Here is a 24211-nt window from a genome sequence, read left to right on the forward strand (position 1 = left end):
AAGGAGCAAACGGTGTTTTAAAATCGTGGGACCGCGAGGGGCTGGGCCTAAGATGGCGGCGCCTGTGTTGTGTTAGGTCTGCTTTGTTCATGAATGAGTGAGACAAACACCAGGCTGAGTCGAAATCAGGGTTCTTTGTTCTTTATTACCGGATTGTAACACTTGCGACTAACAAAGTTAGTCGGAGAATGCATTCTGCCGTTATCAGCAAAATGGTGATTTTTTATACCCTTGGATACATGCTTAGAACATCATCATATCATTACTTGTCCAATGACTAAAACTGTTGCTATCCTTTCCCTGCTAGCTTCCTGCCTCTCAATCCATCAATGTCTCTCTTATCTTGTAAGTACAAGGATGCATTCACATCTTGTTACAGCCCTGTACAGGGTAACTCCTTACACATTCCCATCTCATGATGTTTTACCTTACAGTTGCCAGCGGCATTGACGGTATTGCAGACTCTGGTGGAAGCAGAGGACTGATGTAGGGCACCAGGAAACGGGGAGAACAACCCCTTTGTTTGAGGAGAAGCAGAGGAGACAAACCAACAGGTTGGTGACCACAGCGGCGAACCAGCGAGGAGCTCTGTGGCTGAAGGACCCACACAGGCGGCGGATGGTTGGTGACTCGAGGCAAGGAACTCATGCGGGCTGTGGGCTGGTGGCAACTGTGGTGAAGGGACCCACACCAGCTGGAGACTGGCTCAAAACTAGCCGAATGGGTACCAGGTATCAGAACCAGGATGCGAGAGGGTGCTGAGGGCAGGAAAGGCTTCCGGAGGGGCCTCGGGCGCTAGGGCTTCCTGATCGTGCCGGAGGTTCGGATCTGAAGGTCAGGCGGCCAATAGATCGAACAGGAGTCTGTGCGGCTACAGGAATCACTGGAGGCGAATCCAGGGCACTCAGTGACCCTGAAGGGACTCTATTTTGCTTCTCCTTCTCTCGTACTGCAATGGACGCCAGGCATTTTCTGCTGATAACGAATCTTTGTCAGCCATATGGCAGACTAAAGGCAAATTGGTGGCATGTTACATCTGTTTATTAATTGACAGTAAAAGAATCTTGAATTTAAATCTTTCCCCTTTTGCCTTGAATCTGTGCCTACAGGTTTTAGACCCATCTGGGAAAAAGAGACTGTGACCTTTCACCTTATCCATGCCCCTCATGTTTTGATAAGGTCACACCCCACAGTGACCTACGCCCCAAGGAAACTAGCCCCAGTCTGTCCAGTCTCTCCTTATACCTCAGGCCGGCTAGACATCCTTGTGAAACCTTTCTGCACCTTTCCCACCTTAATGGCCCTCTTCCATTAGCTAAGTGACCACCACTGCTGACGGCGTTCCAAAAGTAGCCTTATCAATCAATGTCTCGTCCAGATGAACAACTTTGTTTCAGCACACAGGTTAAGTGAGGAAATGAGAGTTGTACCTTAAAACACAAATCTGCGCACTTCACCTTAGTATTGACACTATACACAGAAATAGGCCCTTCAGTCCATCTACTCAGTACAGAACTATTTTTTCCACCTCATCCTATCCATGCTCCCAGACCATACCCCTCCCGTCCATGTACCTACCCAATATGCTCTTAAATGTCAAAAATCGAACCTAAATTTACCACTTCAGCTGGCAGCTTATTCCGCACTCCCTGTGTAAAGAAGTTCCCTTTAAACATTTCACCCTATCACCTTTAGCTCTTTTTAAAAAAATTTTATCCAAAGTTTCAAGACACAAACACACACGCAGAGCTAAAACTAAAAGCACCATTAACATGTGGCAAAAGAACCGTGAGAGGCGGTAATCATGACCACCTCTCTGTTACACAGTATTTCACATCAAATTAAAACACCATTTTCACCATCAACTGCACACTTGATTCCCTGGGGGGCCGCACTGTTCCCAGAACTCGACCACCGTCCCCCTCGGGCACCGCGTGCTCTGCTCCAACACCGCATGGGCCCGGACGTAACCCCAAAAGGGTGTCAGACAGCCAGCTCTCCCCAGCCCTCGACCGCCCACCAGCTCCTCTAGCTCTTGCCTCACCCAAACTCAGTGGGAAAAGCCTGCTTTCATTTACTCTGTCTACGCCAGTGGTTCCCAACCTTTCTCTTTCCACTCACATCCCACTTTAAGTAATCTCTTTGCCATCGATGCTCTGTGATTAGTAAGTGGTTGCTTAAGGTGGGATGTGAGTGGGAAGGGAAGGTTGAGAATCACTGCTCTAGACCCAATTGTTACTGAAATATTTGGCTTGAGAAAAATGGTCATTGGTCTATTTCCTTTGGAGTTCTGAAACCGTGCACATAACGAGTCCATGAGGGACAATTAAAACAATGGTTTTCAAACTTTTTCTTTCCACCCACATCCCACCTTAAGCAATCCCTTACTAATCACAGAGCACCAATAGCATTGGGAATACTTAAAGTGTGGTGTGAGTGGAAAAAAAAAGTTTGAAAATCCCTGTTTTAATTGTCCCTCATTGACTCATTATGTGAACGGTTTCAGAACTCCAAAGGAAATGGACCAATGACCATTTTAGTCATGCAAAATATTTCTGTAACAGTTGGGTCTAGAGCAGTGATTCTCAACCTTCCCTTCCCACTCACATCCCACCTTAAGCAATCCTTTACTAATCACAGAGCACCGATGGCACAGGGATTACTTAAAGTGGGATGTGAGTGGAAAGAAAAAGGTTGAGAACCACTGGTCTACACCCATCACGTACATCTCTGTCACATCTTCACGAATGAGCTCCTGGAATATAAATGGAATGAATTTCACAACCAAAATGGTGGGACACCAATGAGAGAGGAGTGAGCCTTCGTGACCCCTGTACTCAAAGCCCATCTTCATGAAGATTAACCTGCTGGCTTCCTTCCCAATGACCGGTTGCAACTGCTCTTTGGAGAACTGAGTACCATCGCACACGTGTCATTGAACATCGACACTGCTCCCCCGCACACTATTTCACAGATAACTGCACCAAAGGAGAGGGCTTCACATGTTTCTGCATGGTGCTCAGTGGTTGGCATAGACCTGATGGGCTAGTCTGATGTCTGCCTATGACCACGTTATATTGCTTCTGCCATATTCTTGCATACTAGGTCAACTTGCCAATATAACCAGGAACATCTTCACATCCTCTCCCCACTCACAATGCCAGACAGTTTGGTATTGTCAATAGATTGAGAAATGGGACTTTGATCTTCTGACCAGAATAGACTCCTCATTTCAGAAAGGGGTGTGCTGACATTAGATAGAGTTCAGAGGAGGTTCACAAGGATGATTCTGGGAATGAAAGGGTTATCAAATAAAGACCTCTCGGTGGCTCTTGGCCTGTACTCGTTGGAATTTAGGAGAATGTGGGGATTTAGGAGAGAATCACTGAAACCTTTTGCATGTTGAAAGACGTGAACAGAGTGGATGTAGAAAGGATATTTCCCACAGTGGGAGAGCCGAGGACAAGAGAGCACAACATCAGGATTCAAGAGTGTTGGCTTAGAACAGAGATGCGGAGGAATTTCTCCAGCAAGAGCGAGGTCATTCTGTGGAATTTGTGGCTGCAGATGGTTGTGAAGGACGGGTCATTGGATGTGTGACAGATTATGTTATATATGTGCGTTTTAAAGGAGATAGATTGTGGCAGGATTTTTAGTGAAGGTCACTGTGGTAAATCTGTGTCATGCTGTCAATCTCTATGTCAGACTATGTTTAGTCTGCACCACTGGCATTGGACGTGGATTATCTCTACCACCAAGGGCACTCCCCTTGACTATAACTGTGTACGCACCCATTATCATTCATTATTGTACTATTGAGTTTCTATTAATAAAAGCCATGATATGTGTTTAACTACACTACATTTGATCTCTTCATTATCTGGCACACCAGTCACATACAAACACTTCAAAGCAGATCTCATTTAACATGCCAGAGCTCTGCTCAAGCCAGACAGTCCGGCTCCGAGGGCCTTTGCAAACACTTTGAAGGCCTACAAGGACTTCACAAGTAGGTGTTAATTGGACGTGCTGTGGAGTAATGGATTATTGTTTCGGAAAGCAACAGATAAACAAACTCAGAAGATTGGATCCAGTGCTGCGGTCTGTCTGAGTGCAGTTGGCTGTTCTAAGAAGGTCATGTGGTTTTCTCAGAGTGAGAGGAGAGAGAATTCAGTTCGACAGTCCAGCAGCAGCAGCTGGGACTGGAACAGGACAAGCTGGCAAACTTGTGGAAAAAAAACCATTTTGAAGACGGATTCTGAGTTCAGCCTCATCAAAACCCTTGTGGTTCATACAAGAGGAGAGGACTAGCTGTCTAATGTTTCACTTGAAATCAGGGAAACAGAAAAGGAACTCTGTGGTGACGTGAAAGAAAGATTTTATCATCTGGAGAACCCTGAGGGGGCATGTTTCTTCAGCAAGACACTGACGTGGCTGATCGGAATTAATCAGTTTGTGTCCAACAAGCAACAAATCTCTCACTGAAAACTGACAAGAATCTTCCTGAACAGTAACCATTTACTTTTCAAGCACTAAAGCCTGGTGAAGTTCATGAATGTTAAATTCTGTGCACAGTCTAAGAATTGCCTGCAACCAGTGAACTTGGAGGAGTGAGAAGTGAGATTGGACTGTGAATGAAAGAACTTTTCTGAACTTAAATACACATTACATACATGTGCGCTTAGAATTAGAAGGGAATTAAATCAGGTTAAGTTAAGCTAATAGTAATAAGTTAAAATTTGATCCTGTTTTCATGTTTAAAGATAATTAAAAGTTACCTTTGTTTAAGTAACCATTAGTCTTGGTGAATTTCTATTGCTGCTGGGTCTTGGGGTCCACTGGGCTTATAACAGGTGTATTTAAGGCAGAGATTGATAGGTTCTTCATTAGCCATGGCATCAAAGGTTATGGGGAGAAGGGTGGGCAGTGGGGCTGAGAATATGGATCAGATGATTAAATGGTGGGACAGACTTGATGAGCTGAATAGCCTTTTTCTGCTCCTATGCCTTATGGTTTTAATAAGAACACAAGAAACAGGAGCAGGAGTCGGTCATCCAGCGCATCAAGCCTGCTCTGTGGTTCAATAAGATCATGGCCGATCTGGCCATGGACCCAGCTCCATTTTCCCGCCTGTTCCACATGACCCTTAATTCACCTACTATGCAAAGATCTGTTAAATATTTTTAATGAGGTGGGGTCCACTGGGCAGAGAATTCCAGATCCTCTAGGAGAAGCAGTTCCTCCTCACCTGGATCCTAAATTCCTTGACTTTCGAGGCTCTGACCCTTGGTTGAGTCTCACCTGCAAACCACCTCCCTGCTTCTATCTATTCCTTTCATAAATGGAATAGATTCTCCAATCTCCATGCTCACTTTCTAAATTCTGAGTGCAGTCCCCGGGCAACTTGACCCCTCGTTACACCCCAACCCCTTCAACACCTGGTGAACCTCCTCTGCGCTGCCCCCAAGGCTGGTTTATTCCTATCTCCAGAGAACAGAGTCACTCTGACCCCTGTCATGAGCCCACCTTTTCCCCACTCCAGATGTTCGGTCAATAGCTAATTCCCAGCTCCAAGTGCTCCAAGCTTGGACTGATGCCCTCCAGAGGTCCACACCAGTGACAAAGACCTCCCAGTGGTCAACCATGGCCTTGTACTATTCCCACCAAGCTGGCACAGTTGTGGTAGAGGGTTAGGCCAACGCCTTTACAGTGCCAGCAATCGGGGTTCCAACCCCACGCTGTCTGTAAGGTCTTTGTACGTTCTCCCCGTGTCTGCGTGGGTTTCCTCTGGGGGCTCTGGTTTCCACCCCCCGTTCAAAAACGTACCGGGGTGTAAGTTAATTGGATGTAATTGGGCGGCACGGACTCGTGGGCCGAAATGGCCTGTTACTGTGCTATATGTCTAAATTTGAGAAGACCAACTGTATATTGGAGGAACAACATCTGATTCTCCGTCTGGGCCCTCTCCAGCTGGACGGCATTAACTTCTCCAGTTTCTGCTAATTTGCTCTCCCTTCCCTTCCCCGTCAGCTCTCCACCCTTTCCCTCTCTATTCACCCAGCCATCCCTCTTCCCCCTTACCCTTTTATTCGAGCGCCTGCCGACATTTTTCCACACCTTGATGAAGGGCTTAAGCCCAAAACGTCAGTTCTGTATTTTTACCTTTGCTACATAAGGACACGGTTTGACCTAAGTTTCTCCAGCCCCATGTTTTTACTTCAACCGCGGCATCTGCAGACCTTCCTGCTTTACTTTAGTCCTGCATAGGTCCCTGTCAATGACCTTCCCAAAATCCTGATCCACATCCACAGATACCCCTCCTCCATTCCAGATGACCCCTCCTCAGAGACCTCTGTGCACAGAACAGCAGCTCAGTTTCCCTGTAGATACTGAAGTCAAGTTTATTGTCGTCTGATTGTACAAGTATAACCTGATTAAACAGCGTTCTCCGGTCCTTGGTGTGAAGCATTATTAAGACCCAGTGGAACTTGCATGACTTCCCTCTGTACATCCTGGTGTGGGGAGGACAGGACAGTTACACAATCACTGAGTAAACAAGGCCACGCGCCAGCACACTGCTCATCTCCTCCACCCTGGCACACCAGCTGCAAAGCTGCTGATATCACAAAAGTACCCTGCCCTACGTCTGCCGATCAAAGGATTGATTTTTCACCAGCTCTGACTCTCCCCCGATCCCTGCCCCACCAACATCAGCTGGTGTCACTGTGTTACAGAGCAAAATCAGTTGATATGGGGCAAAGGAAATGTAACTTTCCCACTGAGAGTTTCATTCAGGAGCCTGATAATGTTGGGAAAGAAACCGTGCTTGAATCTGACCACGCGTGATCGCACACCGATGAGACTTCTTCCTGGCAGGAGGAGGACAACAGAGAATGGGGTTGGTCTTTTAACAGGGGAGATGCGGCAGCCGGTGTGTGCTTGACGAGATCCCGATTAACAGCACCAGGAGATGGCCGAGTTTCTTGACGGGGCTGTTGAGGGGAAGGGAGTGACTCAGGACCTGGGCAAACTCTCCCCCTCCTGCACATGAAACAGGGGCTCTCTCTCTTCCCTTTTCCGTGTCTCCTTCCCCCCCCACCCCTCTCAGCTCTGCGGTCATGGAGCCCACCCCCACGATCAATTTTCACCTCTCCTGGCCTCGTTCCACACATCCAATTACCACCTCTCACCTATTGGTCTGAAATGCTGGAGGAACTCAGCCAGTCTCGCAGCGCCCATAGTTGGTGAAGATATATTATCGTCGTTGCCGGTTTTGTTAGGTCTGCTTTGTTCATGAATGAGTGAGACAAACACCAGGCTGAGTCGAAATCAGGGTTCTTTGTTCTTTATTACCGGATTGTAACACTTGCGACTAAACATGTTAGTCGGAGAATGCATTCTGCCGTTATCAGCAAAATGGTGATTTTTTATACCCTTGGATATGTGCTTAGAACATCATCATATCATTACTTGTCCAATGACTAAAACTGTTGCTATCCTTTCCCTGCTAGCTTCCTGCCTCTCAATCCATCAATGTCTCTCTTATCTTGTAAGTACAAGGATGCATTCTGTTACTCCTTAGTACTGGGTGACTCCTTCTCCGGTCCCATCTCATGATGTTTTACCTAACAGTTTGAGCCCTTCCTCAAGGAGTGAGTGAAATAGACAGGTGTCTTAAGTGAAGACTGGGGAAAGAAAGGTGGGGGGGGGGGGGGGAGTACAGACTAACACATAAAAGGTGTGAATTTTATTCAGACGCTGTCTGCTTCTTCTTAAACCCTGAAGAAGGGCTGAGGCCCGAAACATCGGTAAAATATATATTTACAGCACTTTTTCTGATTATCTGTAAATCGGCTTAACCGAGAAGCTCAATTATCCAAACATTTTTTCAACAGCGACATGACATCCCAACTTGGAAAAAGATTTTCACCCGACGTGCCCAGGTGGGGCTCTGACGCGCTGTGAATGGGGTAAAAACATCATGCTGGAGAAACTCAGCTGGTCAAACCGTGCACTTTATGTAGCAAAGATAAAGGTACATAACCCAATGTTTTGGGTTTGAACCCTTCACCAATTCAGGCGCCTGCCTACATTTTGCTCAGACCTTGATGGTTATGCATCTTGAACTTTGCAATATAAAGTACACTGTTTGACCTGCTGGCACATCCTGCCCATGGTCTCATGTACTGTCCCACCAAGACCATCCGTAAATTGGAGGAGCAGCACTTAATTTTCCGTCTGGGCCCTCTGCACTGGACAGCATTAACATCGACTTCCAGTTTCCATGAGCCTGCTCTCCGTTCTCCCCCCCCACCACCTCCCTTATGCACCTATCACATCCTGCATCTGGGACTGTGCTCTTCCCCCTGCCCTTAATCCACCCTGTTTTATTCGAGTGCCTGCCTACATTTTGCTCATACCTTGATGAGGGGCTCAAGCCCGAAACATCAGTTACGAATCTTTATCATTGCTAGATAAAGGACGCTGTTCGACCTGCTGAGCTTCTCCAGCATCACATTTTTACTTCAACCATGATGTCTGCAGACTTTCGTGTTTTATGGAGTATACCTTGGCAATTATCTGTATTGTCGGCTGGATGTCAGTGGTGTAACTGTACTGGAACAGCTCACTGAGGAGCACAGCCAGTTTGGGGTCCAGGTCTTCAGTCCTACAGAGGCACAGAAGACTGTAGATGTTGTGAAACAAGAAAGCCTGCAGGTGCCAGGGTTGCCACAGATGCCGGGATCTCTGCCGATGCTGGGAAAGTCCTGGAGGAATGCTGGATCTCAGGTAGTAACTGTGGAGACACATTCTTCTGCACAACAGCTGGGATGTGCTCTGGTCCCGTGACCTTCACTGCATCCAATCCAGCCATTCCTTGCTGGGACATAGGGAGTGGCCTGTGGTGGTGAGGATCTCAGCAAAAACCGAGAAGGAGCGGACACGCCTCACCACTGGCTGAACGTAGCGAAACACGAAAGTCTGCAGCTGCTGTGGCTGTAGTAAAAGCATACAGAAATGATGGAGGAACTCAGCCAGTCTCGTAGCGTTCAGGGGAGTAGAAACACTACCTGAGATGCCTCAGCCTTGTCTCGGCCACTAGCCAGGGAAGCTCGGTACCACAGCTGCAAGAGCTGACTCCTCACAGCACTGGGGTTCATCCTGAGGTCTGCTGCTGTCTGTGTGGAGTTTGCACATTCTCCCTGCAACCACGTGGGGCACACCACAGGCCTACAATCAGGAAAGAACACAACCCTCCATCGCCGATAGTTGCTTCCATTGACTCCAGAACCAGATTCGAGGAGCAAATTTAGATTAGAGATGAGAAGGAACTGCTTCAATTTAGACGTACAGCTCAGCGACAGGCCATTTTGACCCATGAGCTCGTGCCGCACAAATGCACCCAATTAACCTACACCCCCAGTACGTTTCGAACAGTGGGAGGAAACTGGAGCCCCCGGGGAAAACCCACGCAGACACAGTGAGAAGGTACAAACTCCTTGCAGGATTTGAACCCTGGTCCAGATCACTGGCGCTGTAAAGGCGTTGTGCTAACTGCCTTGCCAACCGTGCTGCCCTAATCCTCTGCCCAAGGAGGTGATAGAGACTGCCTCATTAAACGCACGCAAGACAGAGACAGATTTTGCATAGTAGGGGAATGAAGGATCATGAGAAACAGATCAGCTCTGATCTTATTGGATGGCAGAGCAGGTTCAACAGGCCAGATGGCCGACTCCAGTGTAAAGGGGAGGGAGGCAGCAGGAGAGTTCATGGAAATGTCCAAAAACAGCACCGAGTAAACAGCAAAAATGTCAAAAAGCCAAGGTTGTTACAGATTCACCACAAGCAACAGAGGGGAGAAGGGGGGGGGGGGGGCTTGTATTCCCTCAGAGGTCTCTATACATCAAGAACATTACAGCGCAGACACAGGCCCTTCAGCCCAAAAAGTCTGTGCTGAACACGATGCCCAAATTAAACTAAAACTGACGCTTACATATGATCCATATCCCTCTGTTCCTGTGGTTCTCAACCTTTTTCTTCCCACTCACATCCCACTTTAAGTCATCCCTCTGCCATCGGTGCTCTGTGATTAGTAAGGGGTTGCTTAAGGTGGGATGTGGGTGGAAAGAAAGAGTTTGAAAACCACTGTTTTAATTGCCCCTTATTGACTCGTTATGTGCATGGTTTCAGAAATCCAAAGGAAATGGGCTAAAGATCATTTTTCTCAAGCCAAATATTTCAGTAACAATTGGGTCTCGAGTGGTGCTTCTCCACCTTCCCTCCCCACCCACATCCCACCTTAAGCAATCCCTTACTAATCACAGAGCACCGATGGTGTAGGGATTACTTAAGGTGGGGTGTGAGTGGAAAGAACAAGGTGAAGAACCTCTGCTCTATTCCCTGCATATTTGATAACAATAACAAATTTATTGTCATACACACTGTACCATGTGCACATGCACCAAAATTCTTACTTGCTGCAGCCAAACATGTACCTCATTCAAAATGTCTATCTATTATTCCCTCGAGTGCAGAAGAATGAGGGGAGATTTGATAAAGATATTTAAAATTATGAGGGGGGCAGACAGAGTAAATGTAGATCGGCTTTTTCCACTGAGGGAAGGTGAGATACAAACCAGAGGATGTGGGTTAAGGGTGAAAGGGAAAAAGTTTAGGTGGAACGTCTTCACACAGAGAGAGGTGGGGAGTGTGGAACGAGCTGCCAGCTGAAGTGGTGAATGCGGACTCAATTGTAACATTTAAGAAGAATTTGGACAGGTACATGGAGGGGTATAGAGAGCTAATGGACTGGGTGCAGGTCAGTGGGACTAGGCCAAAAAAATGACTCTACAACACAGAAACAGGCCCTTAGACCCTTCTTGTCTATGCTGAGTCATTTTTTTGGCCTAGTCCCACTGACCTGCACCCAGTCCATTAGCCCTCTATGTTCATGGGTCAAAGCCTCGAACACAATTATCGCATCTGCTTCTCCACTACCCTGGCAGCCTGTTCCAGGCATCCACCACTCTCTGTATAATCAAACCTGCCCTCCCCCCATCACCTTTAACACAACCCCTCTAGTACAGCCATTCTCAACAGGGGTCATACAGCCCCACTGGGGACCACAGCACTTTTAAGGGGGGGGGGGAACATCACAGACTAAAATTGGGAGGGGGTAGAGAGAAGTATGGAAGACACCAAAACTGACTGCTTCACAGCCCTTTTTCCACTTGTATCCCAGTTTAATTGGCCGAACAGGGCCCTGGGATAGGAAGCCCTTTGTGCTGTTTCCACTGGGCCATTTGAAACCGGGACACTGACTGCTTCTCCACTGAACACAACCCATCCCCAGGGATCAGACAGTCAACCTTTGAATGGAATGGAATTGATGGAAGTTGTCCTTTTTCCACTGGTTTAATTGGCATGCCAGCATGAGTAGGGGTTGAGGCCGTCAATTCCCGGCATGAAATGACATCATTTGACGCCGGCAAGCTGACTACTTTCCTTTTCCACTGGACCCAGTCCCGGTTATTTTCCCGTTAATTCCTGCGACAAGGTGCCGGGGAAAAGGGACTTGGATGAGGGCCCATAAATTCTGAGCAGAGTCCTTAAAGAATGGCTGCTCTAATATTTGACATTTTTATTTGACCCCAAGATTCTATCCACTCTATCTCCTTCACTCCCAGGGCAAGTTCAAGAAAAGCTGGGACCTTTCTCTTTGGAGCGCAGAAGGATGAGAGGGGACTTAATAGAGATCTTCAAAATTCTGAGAGGCCAGCACCTGTTTCCCAGGGCAGGATCAGCCAACACCAGACGTGTACAAAGTGAAAGGAGGGAAGTTTAGGGGAGACATCAGGGGTAAGTTTTTTAAAAACACAGAGAGTTGTGGGGGTCTAGAATGCCTTGCCTGGGGTGGTGGTAGAGGCTGAAACATTAGGGGCTTTTAAGAGACTCTTAGACACATGAATGAATAGAGGGTTATGGGGAAGGGGGGGTTTAGTACTTTTTTGGGGGGGGGTAGGAATATTTGGGTCAGCAAGACATCGAGGGTTTATGATACCCCGAGAGGCAGGAATGAAGTGAATGCTCATAATCTTTTTCTTTCTCTCTCTCTGGAGAGCACAGGTTTTAAGATGACTGAAGGAGGACCGGAGCAAAACGAGTTTCCGAACTGGAGCCCTCCCGCGCTGCCCTGCCTCCGATGGGCCGAACGGCCTGTTTCTTTTAGCACGGCCGGACGATCCCAATAGTGCCCGGCTCCTCGGGCTTGACAGGTTGGCGAGAGCCGGTGTTCCATGCAGTGGCTACACTGGAGGAGAGGAGGGGGAATCCCTCCGCGTCAACCTGCGATACATTGTTGCCTGAAATGTATCCAAATGGGTGACGTGTCCGCAGGGCCAATTCATGAGGGAAGGGAAGGTTGCATTCTCTCCCCACCAAGTGTTACCTTAATTTTGTACAGGGCTTTCTCCTCCTCCGTCATCTGAATCCACACGGTGGTCCCGAGACGTTGACACTTCAGACACCAGCCTTTCTCCGAGATGCATTCTTCCTTGAAAGAGGTAAAATCCAGATCATCTGGGATTTGCACCGAATCCCTGGCCATTCGCCCTCCCTGCACCTGTTAAGTCCTCCTGCTCCACCGAATAACCGAGTCCCGATCTTCCAGCCGGAATCCCCCCCCTTTCTCTCTCTCTCGAATACTTCCAAAGCCGACCCGGTTTCCAGAGAGGGAATTCAATAAACGCCTATTAATTTTCCAAAAACAAAATAAAGGGAGGGGTTATGCAAAAGAAGGGTTGATTCTTCGCTGTTTTGTGGAGAGGCGGCTGTATTTCTCTCTCTCTCTCTGATGGAGTCTGCGTCGGTTTCTAAGCTTTCAAAAGATCCGACATTTCCAACCACGGATTCCCGGGATCGGCTGCAACTGACTGATGATTGACAGCTCAGCCAAGGGCCCAGGACCTGAAGGAGCTCCGCGCGGTCCAAACGCCTTCCAATTAAATCTATCTTCGGCAGTTCCCGCTTCTTATCTCCAGGCTTTGACTGAAGTGCAATAATGTTGCACAGAGAACCATAGAACACTACAGCACAGAAAATAGGCCATTCAACCCTATGCCGAAATATTAACCCGCTAGACCCACTGACCTGTACCCAGTCCATAACCCTCCAGACCTCTCCCATCCATGTATCAATCCAATTTGTTCTTAAAATTTAAGGGTGAACCTGCATTTACCACATCAGATGGTAGCTCGTTCCACGCTCCTACCACTTTCTGAGTGAAGAAATTCCCCCTGATGTTCCTCCTAAACCTTTCCCCTTTCAGCTTAAAACTATGACCTCTGGTATTTATCTCTCCTAATCAAAGTGAAAAGAGCCTCCTCACATTTACTCTGTCTTTCCCCCTCATAATTTTAAATACCTCGATCAAATCTACCCTCATTCTTCTACACTCCAAGGAATAAAGTCCTAACCTGTTTAATCTTTCCCTGCAATTCAGTTCCTGAAGACCCGACAACATCCTTGTAAATCTTCTCTGCACTCTTTCAATCTTACTGTAGTTCGGTGACCAAAACTGCACACAATCCTCCAAACTTGGCCTCACCAATGTTTTGTACAACCTTACCATAACATTCCAACTCCTGTACTCAATACTTTGATTTATGAAGGCTGTGACAGTATATAGATATGTTTTGGGGAGTTAAATTGGGAGTAGGTTTCATACAAACACTTTAAAACAGATCTTATTTGAAATACTGGAGCTCTGCTAAAGCTAGACATGTTGGCTCCACAGCTTTTGCAAGACCTTTGGACAGTGCCCAAGAGATTTCACTAATGGATTGTTATTTACCAAAGGCAACAGATGAAAGATCTTGATGAAGCCACAGATTGTCTGGAAGATAACTTGCTGTTCGAAGAGGGCCATGTGGTTTTGCTGCAGAGAGAGTCAAACAGGTTTTCTCTAAGAGAGAGAGAGAGACAGCCAGCAGAGGCAGCTGGGACTGGAACAGGACAAACAGAAAAGCTTGTGGAAACCCCATTTGGAAGACGGGTTGTGAGTGCTTAGTTCAACCTGGTCAAAGCCCTTTTCGTTCATGCAAGAGGAGAGGACTGGCTGTCTAATGTTTCATTTGGAATAAGAGAAACATAAAGGAACTTGGTGGCGACCTGAAAGAAAGAGGTGATCATCTGGAGAACCCTGAGGGGTGCAAGTTTCGTTAGCAAGACACTGAAGTGGCTGATGGAAGTACATTAGTTGTGGATGTCCCGGAACAACAAATCGCTCTCTGAAAACTGACAAGAACCTTCCTGAGCGGTAACCATTTACTTTTCGAGCACCTGGTGAACTTTATACATGTTAAATTCTGTGCACAATATAAGAATTGCCTGCAACCAGTGAACTTGAAGGAATGAGAAGTGAGATTAGACTGTGATCCAAAGAGCTTTTCTGAACTTAACACACACATTGCACACACTTGCGCTTAGAATTAGAAGGGGGTTAAGTTAGGTTAGTTAAGTTAAGTTAAAGTGTGATTCTGTTTTCATGTTTAAAGATAATTAAAAGCAACTTTTGTTTAATTAACCATTTGTCTTGGTGAATATCTATTGCTGCTGGGTTTATGGGTCCTCTGGGCTCGTAACAAGGCCAAGATGCCAAAAGCTCTCTTTACAACCCTATCTACCTGTGACGCCACTTTCAGGGAATTGTGTATCTGTTTTCGCAGATCCCTTTGTTCCTCTGCACTCCTCAGTGCCCGACCATTTACTGTGCATGTCCAACCTTGATTTGTCCTTCCAGAATGCAACACCTCACACATCTGCATTAATTTCCATCTGCCATTTTCTGGCCCATTTTTCTAGCTTTGAAAGCCTTCCTTACTGTCCATCTTAGTGTTATCAGCAAACTTGCAACATCCAGATCATTGACAGAGATGACAAACAACAAAGGTCCCAACACAGATCCCTGAGGCGCACCACTCGTCACAGGCCTCTAGTCTGAGGAGCAACCATCAACTACTACTCTCTGTCTTCTCCCATTCTACTAATTTTAAATCCGAAAGGATGGAAGTTTAGGGGAGACATCAGGAGTAAACCTTTTTACACAGTGTTGTGGGGGCCTGGAATGCATTGCCAGGGGTGGTGGTGATGGCTGAAATATTAGAGGCATTTAAGAGATAGGCAGATATTGTAAGGTAAAAACATCATGAGATGAGACCGGAGAAGGAGTCACCCAGTACTAAGGAGTAACAGAATGCAGATGTGACCTTGTACACTCAAGATAAGCTTGGCACTAACAAGCTGATGAACAGCAGACTGGAACAGGACAAGCAGAAAAGCTTGTGGAAACCCCATTTGGAAGACGGGTGAAGGGTAGCAACAGCTTATTCATTTGACAGTGTAATGGTATGATAATTTACTAAGTGCGTGTCCTGGGGTATAAAAAAACACCACTTGCTGATATCGTTTGAATGCGCCTTCTCCAACTAACACTGTTAGTTGCAAGTGTTACAATCCGGTAATAAAGAACCTTGATTTCGACTCAGTCTGGTGTCTGACTCACTCATTCTCGAACAAAGCAGACCTAACAATGGATGGAAGAAAAATAGAGGGTTATGAGGTTTAGATTTTACTTTTGGTAGGTCGGCACAACATCGAGGGCTTAAGGGCCTGTACTATCTGTATCCTATGGTGGTGAAAACATCACGCACATCTCCCTCCCCTCCATGGACTCCATCTACACTAGGCATAATTCATAGGTCAACAGCCCCTGATTATCTCCATTACACATGGTCCAAACACACAATGGAGGCTGGTGACCACATGGAGATTCCAGGTGGGTTAACGACGCCACCATTCTGGATCGTTATCTGATACCTCATATTCAGGATTTCTCAGCTAATTTGCACGGAGCGAAGATCTTCTCCAAAATAGACGGTGCGTGGCCATCACCAAATACCGGTAGAGCCAGAAGACATTCCAAAATAGTGATATTACCCCGTTTGCATTGTTTGAATTTTAACGAATGCCATTCGGATTAAAGAATGCTGCTCAATCATTTCAACGGGTGATGGATCCTTTAGGATGTGGTATGACCCATGTCTTCGTTTACCTCGAGGGAAGAACATTTGGAACATCTTTGTACACTTTTTATTCGTCTTCATGACTTTGGACTGACCATCAATCCAGATAAATGCATTTTTGGACAAAAAACAATTGATTTCTTGGGACATAGGATTACTCAGGAAGGCGCAACTCCGCTGCCATCCAAAGTTGAGGCCATTACCAAATACTCAAGACCTGCTACGGTTAAAAGCCTGCAGAAATGCTTGGGAATTTCATGAGGCCTTTTTTCGATTTACTGTCCAGAAATGCCAGAACCATCCATTGGACTGAAAAGGGAAACAACGCCTTCTTGAAGACAAAAGATTTGCTGACTCACGCCACTACGCTCAGTTACCCGCCCAGAGGACCCCAAAACCCAGCAGCAATAGATATTCACCAAGACAAATGGTTAAGTAAACAAATGTTACTTTTAATTATCTTTAAACATGAAAACAGGATCAAACTTTAACTGATGACTATTAACCTAACTTAACCCCCTTCTAATTTTAAGTTCACGTGTATGTAATATGTACAGAAAATTTCTTTGATTTACAGTCCAATCTCACTTCTCACTCCTCCAAGTTCACTGGTATCAGGCAATTCTTAAACTGTGCACAGAATTTAACATTTATGAATCTTCACCAGACTTTGGTGCTTGAAAGGTAAATGTTTACCGCTCAGGAAGGTTCTTGTCAGTTTTCAGAGAGAGATTCATTGTATGCTGACACCCACAACTGATTCCTTTTTAAATCAGCCACTTCAGTGTCTTGCCAAAGAAACTTGCCCCCTTAGGGTTCTCCAGATGATAACCTCTTTCTTTCAGGTCACCACAGAGTGCCTTTTTGTTTCTCTTATTTCAAATGAAACATTAGACAGCCAGTCCTCTCCTCTTGTATGAACCACAAGGGCTTTGACCAGACTGCACTAAGCACTCACAACCGTTTTCCAAATGGGGTTTTTCCACAAGCTTGTCAGCTTGTCCTGTTCCAGTCCCAACTGCTGCTGCTGAACTGTAACACTGCAGAACTGATCTGTGTGTGTGTCTCTCTCTCTCTCTCTCTCTCTCTCTCTCTCTCACACACACCCACACACAGAGCAAAAACCTGTTTTACTCTCTCTGCTTGCAAAACCACTTAGAACAGCAAGTTCCACTCCAGACAGGATGTGGCTATGACAAGCTCTTTCATATGTTGACTTTTTGTAAACCACAATCCATTACTGAAGTCTCTTGGGCTGTCTCCAAAGCTTTTGCAAAGACTGTTGGCCCCATCATGTCTAGCATGAGTAGAGCTCCAATATTTTAAATAAGATCTGTTTTAAAGTGTTTGTATGTGATGTACACTAAAAAAACCTGTCCCAATTTATCTCCCAAAAACATATCTATATTCTGTCACACAGGGGTGGTGGAGAGGCTGATAGAATGGGGACATTTAAAAGCCACTTAGACAGGGTACCAGGTAATGGAACCAGGACGCAAGAGGGTGCTGAAGGTTTCCGTTTTGGTTCGGATCTAGAGCTTGGGCTGCCGATGGTTTGGACTGGACTCTGTGTGGCTGTGGAGACAGTGGGAGTGCTGGAGACAAATCCACGCACACTCAGTGACTCGGGGTGGGGGGGGGGGGGTCTCTCTCTTTTGCTTCTCTTTCTCTGGCTGTAAGAGACGTTTCAGGCAGTTTCTGCTGATGTGGCCAATCTGTCTGCCTTGCGGCAGATGAAAGCATATTCTGTGTAAAATTCACTTGTAATATTACACTGTTTCTATTACATGTCAATAAAGGAACCTTGAACACGGTTACAAGAAAAATTTAAGGTGGTGGACTGTGAGGGAGGGAAGGGTTAGATTGACGTTGTGAGAGATGAGAAAAACTGATATTGTAATATGAACATGAAGAAAATAAAATTGATACATAAGTAAATGAATGAAGCCAGTTCAAACAACATGAGACATGGATATTAGAAGGCAGGAAGCTGACACTGTCTGAGTAAGTTAAGAATCTCCTAGAGAATCAGCAAGTTCACTAACTGAAGGAGATAAGGACAGACAATTGATGATAGAAGTAGAGTTAGTCTGAACGAGATAAGGGTCTCCAAGCCCCAGATAGAATTAGCAAGGCTTGCATAAATAATTAGAAAACCTTAGACAGTATTAGCCAGTTCTACATATATAATTAGTAAGCCATACACAGATTTATCAGGTTATGCATATTTAATTAGTAAACCCTAGACAGGATTAGCGAATAGGGACAAGGGCAAGGTTGTGAATAAGGACAATGGGGATAATGACATGAGAAGACACCGACAGGATACCCCCTGGTCCTCCAAGTGCACAGAAACAACACGTAGGCACGATTGCCTAATGCCAAACCTCTTCACCCGGAGGCAGAAGAATGTAAGGGGGGGTTATTCCTGTATAAACTGTATAAAAGTTGGGTGAGCCCCAGTGTATGTGTGTATTCCCATGGTAAGGGGAAGCACCCAACTTTGCATTGTTGTTTAATAAATGTTCTTTGTTCTCAATTTTTGTCTCGAGCAATTTCTTTAAAGGTAATTCTGTTTCTAACAACATGGAGTAGGTTTATTTAGGTTGGCACAATGTCATGGGTTGAAATGCCTGTACAGTACTATTCTACGTTTCACTGAGTTCCTCCAGTGCTGTTTTTAATTCCAGATTCCAGCAGCTGCTGTCTTTCATGCCTCCATTCTGTAACATAAAGTGCACCAGGGCAAGTTTTCAATTCATTTCTTCAAGCTCAGGAAATGTTTGACTGACTAAAACAAGTTGGAATGATTGACATTATCAGTGACCTTGAAGCCCAAAACCATAGTAACCATGGCTTTCACCCTTCTCTCAGGATAAACACTGTGTCTTCCTTGTCCAATGTCTCCACCCAACAGACATCCTGCCTCCTGCTGATAGAGACCCTGAGCTCTCTGTGCTGTAGTACCAGACAGTGCATGGAGCAGACTGAGCTCACACCAGAGGTAGCTCTGTCCCAGATGGTTTTTTTGGAGGAAACTGTCATTTTAAAATATGTGTTGCTCAAGGACATATTTTCCAACAGCTTGTTACATAAACCATAGAACATTACAGGACAAAAACAGGCCCCTTCGGCCCTTGTAGACTGTGCCTAGTCCCACTAATCTGCACCTAGTTCATAGCCCTCCATACCTTTCCCATCCATGAATCTCTCCCCTTAAACTTTTCCCCTTTCACCCTTAACCCATGGTCCTATGGTTTGTATCCCACCTCCCCTCAGTGGAAAAAACCGATCTACATTTACTCTATCTGTCCCCCTCATAATTTTAAATACCTCAATCAAATCTCCCCTCATTCTTCTACACTCCAGGGAATAAAGTCCTAACCCATTTAACCTTTCCCAGTAACTCAGTTCCTGAAGTCCCGGCAACATCCTAGTAAATCTTCTCTGCATTCTTTCTATTCTATTAATATCTTTCCTGTAGTTCGGTGACCAAAACTGCACACAATTCTTCAAATTTTGCCTCACCAACATCTTATACAACGTTACCATAACATCCCAACTCCTGTACTCAGTACTTTGATTTATGAAGTCCAAGATGACAAAAGCTCTCTTGACAACCCTATCCACCTGTGACGCCACTTTCAGGGAATTATATATCTGTAGCCCCAAATCCCTCTGTTCTACCGCACTCCTCAGTGCCCTACTATTTACCGTGTATGTCCTTTCTTGGTTCGTCCTTCCAAAATGCAACCCCTCATACTTGACTGCATTAAATTCCATCTGCCATTTTCCAGCCCATTTTTCCAGCTGGTCCAGATCCCTCTGCAAGCTTTGAAAACCTTCTTCACTGTCTACAACGCCTCCAATCTTAGTGTCATCTCCAAACTCCTGATCCGATTCACCACATTATCATCTATAACAATGGTCCTGGTACCGATCCCTGAGTCTCACCACTTGTCACAGGCGTCCAGTCTGAGAACCAATTATCCACCACTACTCTCATCCAGCCATTGTCAAATCCAGTTCACGACTTCACCATGAATATCTAGCGTCTGAACTTTCCTGACCAACCTCCGATGTGGGACCTTGTCAACATCCACAGGCTTTTCTGGTAACCTCCTCGAAAAATTCTACAAGGTTGGTTAAACACGCCCTACCTTGCAACTTTATGGCGTAGCTTTAGGAGCAGAACAGAGGGCCTAGCAGTTATCCCAACGCTATTAAGGCACCAGCGATCGGGACCGGAGTTCGATCCCGCACTGTCTATAAGGAGTCTGTACATTCTCCCCGTGTCTGCATGGATTTCCTATGGATGTTCCGGTTTCCTCCCATTTCCAAAATAAACCAAGATTTCTGCTAGCCCACTACCCGTTCTCCCTACCCTGGTTGTAATTGGGCAGCACGAGCTCATGGGCCAGAAGGGCCTGTCACTGTGCTTTCTGTACACATTTTAAAAAAAATTAACAATACTAAAGGCATGCATTTTAAGCCTGTCGGGTAACGTGGTTTGTCATAGAGTTTTACAGCCCACTGAGAACAGAGATGTGGAGGGATTTCTTCAGCCAGACAATGGTGAATCTGTGGAATTTGTTGCCACAGGCAGTTGTGGAGGCCAAGTTATTGGGTGTATTTAAGGCAGAGTTTGATAGGTTCTTGATTAGCCAGGGCTTCAAAGGTTCTGGGGAGAAGGCCGCGCAGTTGGACCGTGTGGGAAAGTGCATCAGCTCATGATCGAATGGCAGGGCAGACTCAATGGCCTGAATGGCCCATTTCTGCTCCTATGTTATGGTCTAATCAAACCCTGCAGCCCAACCTACCCATGCCATTCTATTTAAATTTAAATTTAGACATACAGCAAGGTAACAGGCCCTTTCGGCCCACAAGCCCGTGCTACCCAATTACATCCAATTGACCTACAACTCCCATTACACTTTGAAGGGTGGGAGGAAACCGCAACCCCAGGGGAAAACCCAGGAAGACATGGGGAAAATGTACAAGCTCCTTACAGACAGCACAGGATTTGAACCTGGGTCCCAATCGCTGGCACTGCAACAGCGTTGCGCTGGCCATGCCGCCTGTGTTCAATCGATATCCTCCTCAATCTTTCATATCCATGTAGTACCATCAAATGTACCTGACCAGTCTATCCTCACCAAGTCACCCCTCATATCCTCATAGTTAACCTTCTTTATGTTCTGGGTGTCAATCTCCAAATTAACGGTGCATTACTCCATCCTGAAGAATAATTTCACCATATTGAGGTCACTCTTCCCCAGGGGAACTCCCACAACAAGGTTACTGATTAACGCAACACTGAAGAAACTCAGCAGGTCAAACAGTGTCCTTTATATAGCAAAGATAAAGATACATCACTAATGTTTTGAACTTGAGCCCTTTATCAAGGTAGGCAGGCGTCCGAACAAAATGGTGGTGGGTGAGGGGCTGAGGGAGGAGCACAGTCTCACTGGCAGGAGGTAATAGGTGGATAAGGGAGGGAGGGCACAGATGGCTGTGAATGGAGAGGGGAAGGGGGTAGAGAGCTGGAAGAAAGAAGGCAAAGGGAATGGGAAGAGAGGGAGAATGGGGAGTGGGCTGGCAGAAACCAGAGAAGTCGATGTTAATGCCATCAGGTTGGATATTCATCCTTCCTCATTGCACTGCACCTGATCCAGGATTGCCTGCTTTCTAGTTGTATCCCCCACATAATGGCCAAGGAAACCAGCCCACATGCCATCAGACCACAGGAGCAGAAGTGGGCCATCTAGTCCCATTCGTCATTCCATCCTGAGCTGATCCATTCTCCCACTCAGCTCCTCTCCCCTGCCTTTTCCCCTTGATCTTTGGTACCCTGTCTATTCAGATGCCTACCGATCTCTGATTTAAATACACCCAACAACACCAACAAAATTTGGAGTATTAGCTGCAGTTTTGGTCACCTAACTACAGGAAGGATATCATTTTGATTGAAAGAATGCAGACAAGATTTGCTGCAATCTGAGGAGCTGAGTTGTAGGGATTTCAGATTTATTGTCAGAGTACATACATGACATCACATACAACCCTGTGGGCGAGGCAGAATTACCATTTATTGGTAGTGCGAAAAAAAACGACACTGCGTAAACATGCAAACAGATAACAAATGGAAACAAACTGACTGGGCAACACAGAATAAAAAAGAAAATCAATGAAGTGCACAAGATCCTTAAATGAGTCCCTGATTGAGTTTGTTGTTGAGGGGTCTGATGGTGGAGGGGGAGCAGCTGTTCCTGAACCTGGTGGTGTGAGTCTTGTGGGCCCGATACCTCTTTCCTGATGGCAGCAGCAAGAACAGAGTGTGAGCTGGGTGGTGGGGATCCTTCCTATAATGAAGTGACCAGAACTGAACTCAATACTCAAAGTGTGGTCTCACCAGAGCTTTGTAGAGCTGCAACATGACCTCTTGACTCTTGAACTCAATCCCCCTATTAATGAAGCCGAGCATCCCATAGGCCTTCTTAACTATCCTATAAACATGTGCAGTGAACTTGAGGGATGTATGGATTTGCACCCCAAGGTCCCTCTGTTCATTCACACTCTTAAATAACCGATCATTAACCCTGTACTCAGCCTTCTGGTTTGTCTTTCTGTGCCCTTTCCAAACCCTCCATATCCTTCCTGGGGGAGAACAGATCTCTTATTCTTCTAAATGGAGAATACAGTCACAGTCTCCTTAACCTCTCCTCATTAGGCAGGCATCCCAATCTGGGATCAAGACAGAGGCAAGGAGGTTTTGGCAAACTGGTTTCATTATCCACTCTTCCCCCCTCCCCTCCTCCCCTTTCCACACTTGCAAGGAGCCATCCCAGGGGATAGGACTGTTGTACCTTCTACCAGTGATGTCATAACACATCGCGTGATGGTGAACCTGCCCTAAATCATGCCTAATTATAACATCATTAAGCTTTTTTAAAAAAATTTTATTTTTCACACCATAAATCACATTAGCCATGCTACACACTTTTTCCTTTTCACACATATACAGTGACATTTTCTCCCCCTCCTCCCTCCTCCCAACCCACCCCCCCCCCCCCACACCCCCTCCCATCCATTTAAGGTATACAATCTAGGATACATTAAACCAGTCAGACAATGTTGTCACTCAACAAAAATACACCAGAAATTCTACTGAGTCCATTCTTTTCTTTCCTTCTCCTTCCATCAACTTAGGTAATGTTTGTCCCCGGTAGGTTTTCGCTATTGTATTTAATGTAAGGCTCCCATATTTGTTCGAATATTTCAATATTATTTCTTAAACTATATGTTATTTTTTCTAATGGAATACATTTATTCATTTCTATATACCATTGTTGTATTTTCAGATTATCTTCCAATTTCCAGGTTGACATAATACATTTTTTTGCTACGGCTAGAGCTATCTTAACAAATCTTTTTTGTGCATCCTCCAAATCAACACATCATTAAGCTTTATGTACAGCCCAATATGAGCTCTTCAGCCCCTATTGTTTTCGTGCTGACCTATATAAACCTTTATAAGGGACCATGGGAAAGTGCTAGCAATAACGCACGATTTATACAGCGTGGGAAAGTGGGTAGCCCTATTGCGCACGATTTATACAGCGTGGGAAAGTGGGTAGCCCTATTGCGCACGATTTATACAGCGTGGGAAAGTGGGTAGCACTATTATGTACAGCTTTCCCACGCTATTTAAAAATTGTCTGCTATTGTTATTTATTTCCTCTCTCTTTCCCTCTCTCACTGTGACTTTCCCATGGCAGAGTTTATACTTTCATTTTAATCTTTTCTTCTTTCATGTCCCTGGACTCACGCAAAAACTTGGGTAATTTCTATCCTACAATGCAATCGCACATTGTACACTTACCGGATTACAACACTGGCATCTGCAGATGCCTGGGGCTTTACGAGGGGTCAAGGCTGTCAACCCCCACCTGAGGTGACGTCATCTGATGCCGGCGTTGAGATTTTCCTTTCACACTAGACACTTTAAAGTCTGATTGGCCGTTAATTCCTGGGATCACTTGCAACTGTGAAAGGGGCTATTGACTCCTGCCACCATTAGTATTGCCCGGTGCCCCTTACAGTATGACAGAAAGAGAAGCAAAAGTGAG

General features: G+C 45.8%; 1 protein-coding gene across 3 annotated transcripts in view; it reads right to left on the reverse strand.

Annotated features, from left to right (window-relative positions):
• Window positions 1–24211, reverse strand: part of stard10 (StAR related lipid transfer domain containing 10) — a 72849-nt gene that overhangs the window by 30371 nt on the left and 18267 nt on the right. The window contains exon 2 of one of the 3 annotated variants that reach the window (XM_069892199.1): window positions 12449–12553. The exons of 1 other annotated variant lie outside the window; for it this stretch is intronic. In XM_069892199.1, the coding sequence (XP_069748300.1) occupies window positions 12449–12484 (36 nt within the window). In that variant the 5' untranslated portion in view covers window positions 12485–12553. Of the gene's footprint in view, window positions 1–12448; window positions 12949–24211 lie in introns of those variants that run through there. One more of the 3 variants, XM_069892198.1, reaches the window with a different exon arrangement.

The sequence above is a fragment of the Narcine bancroftii genome, chromosome 7 (genome assembly GCF_036971445.1).
Source record: "Narcine bancroftii isolate sNarBan1 chromosome 7, sNarBan1.hap1, whole genome shotgun sequence".
Classification (NCBI taxonomy): domain Eukaryota; kingdom Metazoa; phylum Chordata; class Chondrichthyes; order Torpediniformes; family Narcinidae; genus Narcine; species Narcine bancroftii.